General features: G+C 33.4%; 4 protein-coding genes across 4 annotated transcripts; 3 read left to right on the top strand and 1 right to left on the bottom strand.

Moving 5' to 3' along the window:
* Positions 1-834: 834 nt before the first annotated feature.
* Positions 835-2,000, top strand: LOC108806872 (glutathione S-transferase U5). The gene is made up of 2 exons (XM_018579078.2): positions 835-1,411; positions 1,543-2,000. Exons 1-2 carry the CDS (start codon positions 1,094-1,096, stop codon positions 1,897-1,899), a joined length of 675 nt encoding a protein of 224 aa, XP_018434580.1. The 5' UTR covers positions 835-1,093; the 3' UTR covers positions 1,900-2,000.
* Positions 2,001-3,946: 1,946 nt separating this feature from the next.
* LOC108809908 (putative F-box protein At3g22650) lies at positions 3,947-6,413 on the top strand. The gene is made up of 2 exons (XM_018582044.2): positions 3,947-4,273; positions 4,437-6,413. Exons 1-2 carry the CDS (start codon positions 4,186-4,188, stop codon positions 6,167-6,169), a joined length of 1,821 nt encoding a protein of 606 aa, XP_018437546.1. The 5' UTR covers positions 3,947-4,185; the 3' UTR covers positions 6,170-6,413.
* A 937-nt stretch (positions 6,414-7,350) lies between these two features.
* LOC108810868 (uncharacterized) lies at positions 7,351-8,340 on the bottom strand. Its single transcript, XM_018582943.2, has one exon. The coding sequence runs from the start codon at positions 8,219-8,221 to the stop codon at positions 7,454-7,456; it is 768 nt and encodes a 255-aa protein (XP_018438445.1). The 5' UTR covers positions 8,222-8,340; the 3' UTR covers positions 7,351-7,453.
* A 2,844-nt stretch (positions 8,341-11,184) lies between these two features.
* Positions 11,185-12,474, top strand: LOC108809317 (uncharacterized). The gene has a single exon (XM_018581466.2). It carries the CDS (start codon positions 11,605-11,607, stop codon positions 12,385-12,387), a length of 783 nt encoding a protein of 260 aa, XP_018436968.1. The 5' UTR covers positions 11,185-11,604; the 3' UTR covers positions 12,388-12,474.
* Positions 12,475-13,227: the final 753 nt, after the last annotated feature.

Genomic DNA, 13,227 nt, shown 5'->3' with positions numbered 1-13,227 from the left:
TTTTGGTTGGGTTTAATAATAAATTTTGATTTTTTTTACTTTAAATTTTTATCAATCTTGTGTCACTGTTTTGAAAATTTTGAGTAAGTTGTATCCTTAAAGATTATTTATTAACAAAAGTTTGATGTTAGTTAACTTATTTGTTGCTATTTTCTCTATTAACGTTATTTTAAACTGTGAAATAAATTAAATAGCAAAAAAAAAACACGAGAAAATATCTCATTTTAAATACTTTTAAGATATCTTTATTACACATGACACCTTATAAAATGGTTACACTTTAAATATCTTTTTAATTATTTAAATAAGAAAAATGTTATAAAATAACAATTTTATGTTGTTTAGAAACTGAGTTGAGATACCTCAGGGACAGATGTTGCTCTTTTAGATCCTTTGATTACACTCTTTTGCAGGCTTTCAGAATCTGAACTCAATACTGACCCAACTAAGTATTTAGACTCCAGATATAAACTTGGGTTGCTCCAACTTCTAGGTTGGTCCAAGTTTTAAAAACGTTGCTTACAAGAGTTGCTTTTAAGCTCACTGTATATTTGAGTCCAATACTTAATTTCATAACAACATTTCAATAGATGTAAGAAACTAACAATATACATTTAAAAATGAATTTCCACGTTTTGTATTTGATTTTCTTGCAAAGTTCAACGACATCAGTCGGACAAAATCATTAATAAAATAGAAAAGGGGAAATTTGCTGCTACGGTTTTTCAACAATTACATTTCTAGAAGCGCGAAGAAAATACATGCATATGGTAAAATATACTGTTCTTTTTCTTTGATCAAAGGTAAAACATATTCTAAAGTAGCAAATTTACATTACAAGAAAATTATAAAGTACCAAAAGTAAAACAAATCCGATGCGATGTTTCATCAAATCAGTCCGAGGAAGTCAATATCAAATTGCCTTCTCGAGATGTTTCGAGTTTACATAATTGCCGGCCACAAAACGGTAAAATTCCTCGTCGTTTTGCTCCACAGAATAATCAACACCCTGAGCCTATAAATCAAAGTTAAATGCACTAATGAGTCCACACAAAACCATTTCCAACAAACAGAGACAAAGAGAAGAAAACCAATGGCTGATAAAGAAGAAGTGAAGCTTTTGGGGATATGGGCGAGTCCTTATAGCCGTCGGATAGAGATGGCTCTCAAACTCAAAGGCGTACCGTACGAATACGTTGAAGAGATATTGGAGAAGAAAAGCCCTTTGCTCCTTGCTCTAAACCCTATTCACAAGAAGATCCCTGTTCTTGTCCACAATGATAAAACCATTCTCGAGTCTCAAGTGATTCTTGAGTACATCGATGAGACTTGGAAACATAATCCACTTCTCCCTCAGGATCCTTACGAGAGATCTAAGGCTCGGTTCTTGGCTAAACTCGTCGATGAGCAGGTATACGCTCTTGGTTTTTAAACTATCCAAACTTACAAGAATCTCAATATTTTAATAAGCTAATGATATTTTTAATAGTCATAGAATTATTTTTTTACTAAACTATTGTTTATTTTTCTTGGACACTGTAGATTTTAACTGCAGGGTTTGTATCAATGGCAAGAGCAGATGAGAAAGGAAGAGAAGTTCTTGCCGAGCAGACTAGAGAACTGATTATGAATCTTGAGAAGGAACTTGTGGGAAAAGATTTCTTTGGTGGTAAGACTGTCGGATTCTTGGACTTAGTCGCCGGAAGTGTGATCCCTTTTTGTTTGGAGAGAGGTTGGGAAGGAATTGGACTGGAAGTGATCTCAGAGGAGAAGTTTCCAGAGTACAAGAGATGGGTGAAGAATCTTGAGAAAGCTGAGTTTGTCAAGGATTGTATTCCTCCAAGAGAGGAACATGTTGAACACATGAATGACATGGGAGAGAGAATCAGATCAGCTTAAACGTATTAAAACAAGAATCATCTTTAGTGATTTGTTCCAATGTTTAAGTTATGCTTGTAAGCTTGTTATATGTTATGTCTAAAATAAAAGTTTTCTTGTTATATGTTCTTAAAATAAATTAAGATTTAAAAAAAAAGATATAGCTTTTTGGATCTGGTTGGGAGAATTAGTTTTCTTTTCTTTCATCCTGTCAGCAGGTATAAAAGACTTTTGGTCCCCTCATGTTCCCCCTAGAGCTTCTGATAATTTATTAGTCAAAAATACGAAAGAGATTTACGTCAGTTATATCATTCGCTCCTGTCTCTGCTTGAGAGATCTGATCGAGATCTTGCTTTCACATTATTTTAGGCTTTTCCTGGTGTCTGTCCGGCTCGTTCTAGCCGGATTCTAAACAAGACTTCCTAGTTTAACTAGTAGCAATCAATCGTTGCATTCAAACCGAGATTTCAAGATATGAGATAGTGATGGTTCTTCTCACATAACCCGTTGAGGAAAGCAAATAAAACTTTCTAAAAAGGTCCAAAAATATAATGGACCACCCTGGTCATGGAAAACGTCGAAGAAGCCGAGGATCATCTCAGTAGTAGATTAGGTTGTCAAGAACATTTTCAATTCATTGCTATTTTCACTTCTATAATAGTATTTAAATATAAATTATTTTAATCAATTTCTATTTCTTCTTCTGTAATAGAAATTGCTATTTTTTTCTGTTTATAGCATTCTTTCATTTTTTACTTTACAAAATAGAGATTGATATTTTTTAAAAAATACCAATGGAAAAATATCAATGGAACATATCTCATATCTATTATAGAGTTTCTCTAAAATTAGAGATAAAAGTAACAAAATGCACTGAAAATGGTTAAGTCAGAGTGTAATCTCTCCTACCTTTTTTTCTTTATAACTCCTACTTAATTTTATGTTGACTAGCACCTAAAAGTCATATTATTGTAACTTTTCACTACTTTAAAGAAATTTCAACAAAAGATAGTACAAATTTATAACAGTGCTAAGTTCTAGAATGAAAAACGCAATGTCTTTGAATAATGAGGTCTCGCATGCTAAAGATGCATGTGGCGTTACTTTCTAGAGACAAACAAAAAACATTGTTGAAAACTGGTCTTTGTGGGGTTCCACATCTTTCACGTGTTCGCACCACAGTGTCAGTACTGGAAACTGGAAACAAATTGAGAGGAATACACCAAAATATTCCTCAAAAACGACACAAAATACATCAAAGGATATACGAAATCACGAGGTTTATTAAGTGGGTTGAAGCCCAACAAACTTTATAAGAAAAGGGAAAAGGCCAAGGAAACGAGCCGAACTAAACTAAAAATTATAGGCCGTAAAGCCATAGAGAAACCATTAAGGAAGAAAGGACACGTACTCTTATTCTTTTTTTTCTATCGAAGGACACGTACAATTTACCACAATTCTACATAACTTAATTAGACATTTACAGATCTGTTATTTACATTTACAAGTTTACGTTTGTACCGCTAGTACCTGTAGACATAAATTTCAATATATATATGTACAATAATATACAAAAATTCACATATACCGGTTCACATACATTCAAATAATCAACCAAGGAAGCACACTAGCTATTCAACGAACGTCCAATAATTAAGTGACAACTAAACCATTTTGAGCTAAGACAAATAGGTAACAGCGGAAAAATATTGTATATGTTATATTACCAGAACCAAAGTATTGGTGATGTGATACTTCAAAGGAAAAAGTATAGGGGATGAGAGATGAAAAGTGACAAAAATACTCTTAGAATATTAAACATAATAAATTAGAAATACATAAGAAATATTATATTACTCTACAGACAAAAATTGAAAAAAATCATAAGATCCCTGGCTCGGTATTTTCATTATAAAAAAGGGTTTCTATCGTTTTGATTAGAGAATGGGAATAAAAAGAAACTTTGTTAAAATAATGTGTTAGAAAGTTCCATGCCACTTTTTCTCAAGTCAATGCACACACGTCCAGGTACACTTACTAAGACTAAGAGCAGAGAGACACTCGGGGTGGCACACGTGGCGATACATATAACTAATGAGGATTACTTGTAATCGCTTTCATTCTCTAACAGTCACACTAATACAGAGACCTTAACGCGTAACTAACTTTCGCTCAAGAACATCTTCGAGTTCAGACGAAATTCTTTCAATTTCGTCTTGATTCTTGGGGCATCTCTCCGGTTAATCGTCTTTCTTCCTCGAATCGAAGCTTTTCATCGGTCACTTTTTTCGTCAAATCCTCCAGAAAATGGCGAAGAAAGGAGTTCGTACACGAGGAGGGGATCAGTCTCCTGCTTCCGGAGATTCTACGCCGGAGAATCCTCAGGATCGTGATGGTATGTCTCGAAAACCTGTAATCGTCTCATTAAAATCAAGATTAGAGGCTAAAAGCAAGATTTAACTCGACGTCATGAAGTCGCATCTGTTTATGTTATTGATTTTGGTCTTTGATTGTAAAGTGGGAAGCTTGAAGATACTTTCTGTTTGTATTTGTTTCAGGAAATGTTTCTCAGAAACAGATTACAGGTTTGTCAATGTCCTGTGAACTCAACTTCTTGATTCCAGAGAAAAAAAGATCGCCTTCAGCTCGACGATCAAGAAAGTTGGAATCACTACCCAAACAGTCGGATCAGAAACCAGTTGAAGTCGGATCAGAAAGGGCAATGAGAATCTCTCCATTTATCCCTCCAGTGGATGATGCTGCATCTGTGAAAGATTCTGACTTTGAGATTGTTCCAGTGACCACAACTTTCTTGAGTTCATCAAAGCCTGATGGTCCTCCGTGCACAAGGGTTATAATATCAAGGAATCTAGCCGATGAGTTCAACAAGAAAGGAAAGAAGCCCCTTGTTGATCATCTCTTTGGTAAAGAAAAGGCTGTGGCTGTATTTGTACCAGGGGATGTTTCTCAGAAACAGATTATTGAGTTCGAAGTTTTACTGGCTCAGAGAGTTGCAAAAGCTACTAGAAAAGGCATCAAGGAGAGGTTAGCGTATGGGAAAGGTCCAGTTTTGGAGAGTGATATCGCTCTCTTCCGACTTGCAGCTGAGAAAAAGCGAATCAACTCCTTGATGATGGTTGCAGAGAAAGAAAGCTTCACTACTGGGAGGTCAAACAAAAACTCCAATGTGGAAGATGATCAGACCCTTCCCCACTTAAGCACAACACTTGCAGCAAACAGAGAGAGGCGTCTTGGTGATTATGAAGTACCTCACATAGTTGAAGAAATACTCGTTAGATCTCCGGTGCAGTCCCTGGCTCGTTTCAAGCTGACATGCAAAAGTTGGAACTCACTGTTAAGCGAACAGAGTTTTGTGTACAAACAGTTAGAATTTGGACAGAAAAGGTTTCTCCATGCGAGAAGGTCTCAAGTGTGGGAGCTGGATCCAGTTGCTCAACGATCTTGCTATCTTAAGATCCGGGAATTTGAGAAAGAAATTTTGAGGGATTTGGTGGAGTGCAATGGCTTACTTCTCTGTAGCACAATGTCTAAGAGGATCGTGATCTGGAACCGTGCTCAAACGAGATGGATTGACAGAGACAATCTCTCCTTGTACGACACATACACCCTAGGTCACGATGGTAACAATCTCTACAAGTTGATGAAGTTCAACTTTGGTTCTTATGACCTAGATGGGAGGGAGTTTTATGAGCCAGAAGCAGAAGTTTACGAGTTTTCTTCAAACTCTTGGAGAGGGATTGACATGGTAGGAGACTGGAGTGCGCTACCATCGATGATGGTTTCTGTGGATGGTAACTCCTACTGGTTAGCGTCCTCGAATAAGGTCGAAGTCTTCATACAGAGTTTTGATTTTTCTACCGAGTCCTTCAGAGCAATTCAACTCCCTACAACTCCACTTTCCAGTGACATGACTTTCTCCTTATCTTCTTTTGGAGGCACTGGAGTCTCTTTGATGTTTTATCATCTCAGGGAGTTGAAAATTCAGGTGTGGATTGCTAAACAGGCCAGAGATCAAACAACGGTTTGGGAAAAGTTTTTTGAGGTTACTAGACATCATTTGCCAATGGTTCCTGGCCAAAGCTTTTTCATGAAGAACAGAATGATTGTGATGTTCTATGAAGTTGTGAGCGAAGATGGAAGAGGTCATATCAGGGTTTTCACTGTCTCAAGAGATGGGATTCAGCATCAAATGCAAACTGAGACATTTAGACACTTCCCATCATCCATCAGCTGTGTCTATTCACCAAGCTTGGTCTCGGTCCCCTTCTAGTGTTGTCTCGCTATACCATCAGACTTCTGTACATTTGCACATTCTCTACTATCTCTGTCCCTTTGATACTGATTTACTGCAACTGCTTTTTTTCTTCTTTGGATTTTTTTCCCGTGGCCGCCGCCGGTGAGGCGCGCCATTGATTCCGGGAATGAGGTTCTCGTGATGCTTTGATATTGTTTGGTAAGTGGAGATCGTTCGATCCTTTGTTGACCAAGTTTCAATAAATTTCATAATTGGTCCCTGTGTTTCTTCTAGTTGTTTCACTTTAGCCCCCAAAATCTCTGATCGTGATTAATTCTTCTTAAATTCAGCCTCAGACTTTCAAATGAGTACATAACATTAATAATGTATGCAAATGCAATACTAACATCTAAAATGTACACTATAATAATCATTAAAACCATAACATATCAAATTTGGTGGAAACAAGCAGATTACTGTACATAATGATTTCCCCTATTTGATTTGTTTGAATGTTTCAGTTTCTATTTCAATGAAAGAGCAAAAAGTTAGTTTGAAACATTTAAATGCATGTTCGTTCTTGATAAGTAGAAGGGTATTTTTGAGAGTTGATTGAAACCAACATTTCTTAAGTTGTTTTAACTTCTATGTGTGTTTGTTTACAGAAATTTAAAAATCTGGTTGATTTTATTACATGAGTCTGATTGATTACGCTTTAGCATGGAGTACTATGCAAAGTAGTCCAATTTAGTCCCTCGTGAAAAACAACTAGTAGCTACGTCTATACTCTATATGGTTATAAATATACGAATTAGCTCTTCTTATTTGAGATTAAGGTTTAACCCGTACCGATGATAAATTTGGAGTTAATCAGCTAACAAATACAAAAATGAAGCTTTTTCTACTTATGACTGTTGTGGATACATGGTTAAGAGATTTGCTCACATATATATATATATATATATATATATATATATAAAAGAAAGAGATTTGGTCATATATATAGACATTAAATTAAGGGCATCAAGTTATTATTACTAGAATATTTTTTAATTACTAGATTTTTTATACCCATAGTACTTCTAATTAAAATCTACAAAAATTTATAGTTATCCTCAATTATATAATATGTACAATCTACAAAACTCTTTAACTAATTTTATAAAATCTAAAAATCATCAGAAGTCTTTTTAACTTAGGAAACTCTTTAATTATAAAAATCATCAAAACTCTTTAGAATTCACAATCCAATATAGAGTATAACTGTAACATAATAATATCTATGCAAAATCTAATTAAAATAGCCAGAGCAAAACCGAATCACTTCTCCTCATCGCTATCCGTGCCATAGTTGTGACACAATGCTTCGAGTCCCTGTGGTAGCTCTGCAGTCTTCTTTGCGACTATGCGAACCGAAGAGATATGAGCGGTAGATGTACCGCAGACAGGTTTCTTAGGCTTCTTTTTCTCATCAGACACTTTATCTTTTTTCTCTTCGTCATCAATCCTAGTCCGCTTACCAAATTTTATCGACTTAATAAACAATTCTTCGTCAACGTTCTCTTCTTCTTGTTCTTTTCTTCTATTCAATACCTCGAGCATTGAGTCTACGCTCACGGAGGCTCTTCTAGACTTCATAGACTTCATCTCATCAAGCGCAGCCATAACTTCAATCTCTCTTTTAGATACAATAGTTCTCTTCTCTAACGACTCCAATGCGTTTTCAGCTACCTCAGGCTTCTCCTCCTCCTCCTCGTGTCCATTATAAGGGCCAATTGCACCTGATTCGACAACATAACCCGAGTTCTTTGGATCGGTTTTGATTGTTATCTCTGCCGAACACTTGGTGCACTTGATATAGAACCTGTGGATTTTAATTCCTAGGTACATCTCGTTGATGACTTGTTCTTCACGGCAGTTGAATTTAGTGCCTTCCGACATGTAATTACCACATGTATTGCACCGAACACGAACTGGAAGCATAAATCGTATCTTCTTTTGCTGGTTGTTCGGTTTCCGGAGACGAGGTATCTTCTTTGGATCAAAATCCGGCGGATAATACTTGTTTAGGACTTTGCGTTCTCCCATAATATCACACGAACTATTGAATGAACAAATGGGATTTTTAGTTATTGGATCGCAGTCCCTTAGACACCTATTTATAAGAAAACAGCTCTTCGTATTTTCCTTTTCTCTGTTTCCTCATAAACTCGTGTTTCCTTTTCTTTGTTTGTGTCGGTTTAAACACGCAGTTGTAACCAAATTAATTGAGATAAATACTCCCTCCGTTTCAATTTATTTGTCGTTCTAGACTTCGGCACACAGATTAATCTATATTATTAAAGTTAAAGTACAAATTGGAGATGTTTGGAAACAAAAATAATAGAATAAATGAAATATGTTTGGCAACATGGATAGTAGAGATGTGTATTTTCTTTTATTTACACATTTAGCCATTGTATTTTCAATAAATTAATAACAAATGAGAATTGTTTTTATAATAAAGTAAACAACCTTCTTTATATATTTCTTTTTATTTATAATTCTGTCACTATATTTACAATTCTTTATGGTGAAAACAAAAACACAAACTGAAATATAAATAGTATATTATATAATTTTTTTAAAAAAAACAATATTATTACCTTATTTAGTTTAGTCAAATATAAAATTATTCAAGAGTTCAATTTTCAAAACAAAATTCATAAAATTAATAATAATTCATAGAAAACTAATGCAAAAAATTAAAACTTTGAAACATGGATAAAAGTATGTCAAGAATAAAACAATAATGGCTTATGTTATTAATAAAAATTGGAAATCCATTATATCAATTTTAAAATATACAAAATGGACTAATCTAATTACCTAAAAACATTGTTTTGTCTAAAATAATCATATAATAAAATTTAAAATTTATATACATATTTCAAATCAAAATAATAATTTAAAATTGATTTATATCAAAAATTAATTCAAAAAATATGCATATATTCCAAATTTTATTTTTACTATATTTTCCAATAACCATTATTAAAAAGATGTTTTCAATATATATATAAGAAAAATACAACAAAGAGATAAATTTTATATACCAACTTAAATTATGGTTTTTATATTTCACATTAAATTTTAAGAATATAATATATATGACTATTTATAAGATGGTATATTTAAAAACTATCACTTATATGATTATTTATATGATGGACCAATTTTTTTTGACGTCGAAAGACTATTCTATTATTTATATGATGGACTAATACAATTAATTATATGATGACATATATATATATATATATATATATATATATATATATATATATATATATATATATATGATACATAATAGTGACTTGGGCTGAGCGTTCAGGTATCAATTCCGGTTCGTTTCGGATGTGTTTAAGTTTCGGGTTTCTAAGGTCAAAGATTTAAGCCTTATTCTTATATTTTTAAATTTCAGTTCGAATTATGACTAGGGCTGGACGTTCAGGTATCCATTCGGATTCGTTTCAGATCTGCTTGGGTTTTGGGTTTCTGAAGTCAAAGATTTCAGCCCATTTAGATATTTCTAAATTTCAGTTCGAATTATATTCGGATATTTGCGGGTTCACTTCGGGTTCGGATAACCCATTTAAATTATTTTTTTAAATTCATTATATATTTTGAATTTCTTAAAATATATAAATAAATTAATATATTGTATATAAATCTGAATAACATATGTGAGAATACCTAAACTTAACATATAAATTGGTTTGGTTTAAATTTTGGATCAAAAATTAATAATTATTTTAAATATTTTTGGTGTTTTGAGTGTACTTCCACTATGTTAGATATTTATATTTGACTATTTTATATATTTTCAAATATTTAAACCAATCTAAAAGTATCATATATATTTTGGGCGTTTTATATACATTTAAACTAAAAATAATTAATATATATATATAAGTATATAAATCTTTTTCGGATATATTTTGATATCAAAAATACTTTGCTTCGAATTGGTTATGGTTTCGTTTGTCTAAATATCAAAATTTTGAATAATTTGGATATTTAATCAATTTTGGTTCGGGTTTGGTATTACTCTTTCGGATCGTGATCGGTTCGGTTCTTCAGATTTGAATTTTTATCCAGCTTTGATATTGACATAAAAAATAAATAGCAATATATTATTGAAATACACCTGCACGGAAATGCATGTCAAAATTTGGTTTAAATTAAAATGTAAATATTTAATTAATATAGAAATATGTCACATTGTTTAAACAAAATACCAATGTAAAAGTATTGTACAGCTGCGTTCTAAAATCATTTATTTTAACCAAAAGTCAAATAAATATGTTGATTAAAGAGAGAATAAAACAAAGCCAGAAAAATACATAGTTTACCAGAGACACTTTATGTGACGAATTTATTATAAAGAAAGTTTCATTAATATAAATACATTCAATAACTACAAACAAATAATATAATATTTCATAAAAGTGAAAAATAATATCCGCGCTTTCGAAGCGCGGGTCGAAATCTAGTAAAATATTTAATTTTGTATATTTACTAGATAAAAACATCATTACCAATACACCTAATTAGATTTCAACCAATAGAAAAATAGATTAGATTAAAAAGTCAATAAATTTTGCATTGAAATCATAAAACGACACTTATTTTGAAACGAAAATTTTGCTCCAAAACGACATATAATTTGAAACGGAGGGAGTACTTAATAGACCAAAAAAAAATATTCGGATTTTAATTATCTATATCTAATTTTCAATAAGATAACACAATCAATTTTCAATAATTGATCGTTATCACATGATTAGGTTTACCTTTAGCTCAGCTAGAATGTTGGTCTTTTATGATTAGGTTTACCTTTTTTTTTGCTCAGCTTTATCTTGTAGAGATTCTGGTCTTTCATTGTTTATTTGTAATGTGGGAAGCTTAAAGATACTCTCTGTTGTATTTATACAAGGGATTGTCTCGGTTTTTGATATGAGCATTCTAAAGAGCTTTGTGTGTAAAGTTTCAAACTCTGAGAGAAGAATGAATGGGTGTAGATTGCAAAACATTTAAGTTGAGACCTGAGTATTTGAGTGTTTTAAGAAATGAAAATTATGATAATATTACTTTGTGACTTCATGTACATTATAATTACTTTGTGATTATCTGAAGAAAAAATACAGATTTCTGAGACATACCATACCTTTATGATCCATATCTTAAAAGGACTAGCTACCAAGTTAAATTATATCATAACAGCAATTTCTTTTATCTCAGCGAATTAACAAACAAAGAAAAGGAAACATGTGTTTTTGTATGAAACAGAGAAAAGGAAATCAATTAAAAAAAAACTGAGAAAAGGAAACACCAAGAGCTTGTTTTCTTATAAATAGGTGTCTAAGGGAGAACTATCCAAATAACTGCAAAACCCTTTTGTTCATTCAATCGTATGCTCTGAAGATAATATGGGAGAACGCAAAGTCCCAAACAAGTATATTCCGCCAGATTTTGATCCGAAGAAGATACCTCGTGTCCGAAAACCGAAGAACCACCAAAAGAAGATTCGATTTATGCTCCCGGTTCGTATTCGGTGCAACACATGTGGTAATTACATGTCGGAAGGCACTAAATTCAACAGCCGTGAAGAACAAGTCACCGACGAGATGTACCTAGATATTAAAATCGACAGGTTCTACATCAAGTGCACCAACTGCTCCGCAGAGTTGACGATTACAACCGATCCAAAGAACACGGGCTATGCTGTCGAATCAGGTGCAGTTGCCCTTTATAATGGACTCGAGGAGGAGAAGCCTGAGGAAAGTGAAAACGCATTGGAGTCGTTGGAGAAGAGAACTATGGTATCTAAAAGAGAGATTGAAGTTATGGCTGCGCTTGATGAGATGAAGTCTATGAAGTCTAGAAGAGCCTCCGTGAGCGTAGACTCAATGCTTGAGGCTTTGAATAGAAGAAAGAAACTAGAAGAAGAGAACATGGAGGAAGAATTGTTTATTAAGGCGTTAAAATTTGGTAAGCGGGCGGCTAGGATTATTGATGAAGAGGAAAACGATGAGGCGTTGGTTGATAAAAAGAAGAAGAAGAAGAAGAAGAAGCCTAAGAGAAGTGTTAACGGTACATCTCCGGTTCAAATCTCTTCGGTTCTCATAGTCTCGAAGAAGACTGCAAAGCTAACAAGGGGACTCGAATCTCTGTGTCAAAACTACGCCACAGACAGCGATGAGGAGAAGTAGTAAATCCTTTTTTTTTTTCATCTAGCTACGGATTTTGCATAGATATTTTGTTACACTATCTTTCTAATAAGTTTTTTTTTTTTTAAATTGTTGAATTGTATGAGATTGCAGGCATACTACATTCTATGTTTTAGCTTAGGAAAAAAGATCTGTAGCTACACGAACTATCAGCTAATGTATCTAAAACTATCTGAAGTATTATATTGTATCTACAACTACATAAACTCTTAGAAATGTATCTGATTAACCATGCGGGGTCTAATTAGATCAAATGAAAACTTTTTGGGGTCTAATCGATTTTTTGACACTTTATTTCACCCAAGCCCAAATCTAAATCCAACCACTAAAATCGACCCGACCCTTATCTTATCTTTATGTCTTCTTCTCTTTCGTGATTTCTTCATATCTCAACCACAAAAAGCTTGAAGATGGATCTGGGTTCGAGTTCATCAAGAAAGAGACGAAATTCCGGGCAGAAATTGTGTTTTTGTGAATTAAAGGCAAGTATAAATCAAGCTTGGACTGAAAAAAATCCAGCTCGACGATTTTACGGCTGTCCACGATTTAAGGTATGAGATTTATTAATTGAGCTCTGTTATTAGCTATTGAGATGCGAAAAAGAGATATAAATTGTTATTTGGACTTGGTAACAGTTTGGAAATGGATGCAAATATTTCTGTTGGTTTGATGAAGAAGAAGGCACAGAATGGCAAAGACTAGCTTTGATTGAAGCTCGTGATGAGATTAGGAAGAAGAATCGAATGATTGAGCATTTAAAAGAAACCATTGCAGAAATGCGTAGTGATTTGGAGAAGAAACGAATGGAGACAGTGAAAGATG

This window comes from Raphanus sativus, chromosome 6, assembly GCF_000801105.2.
Source record: "Raphanus sativus cultivar WK10039 chromosome 6, ASM80110v3, whole genome shotgun sequence".
NCBI lineage: Eukaryota > Viridiplantae > Streptophyta > Magnoliopsida > Brassicales > Brassicaceae > Raphanus > Raphanus sativus.
This window is presented reverse-complemented; position numbering and strand designations above follow the sequence as displayed.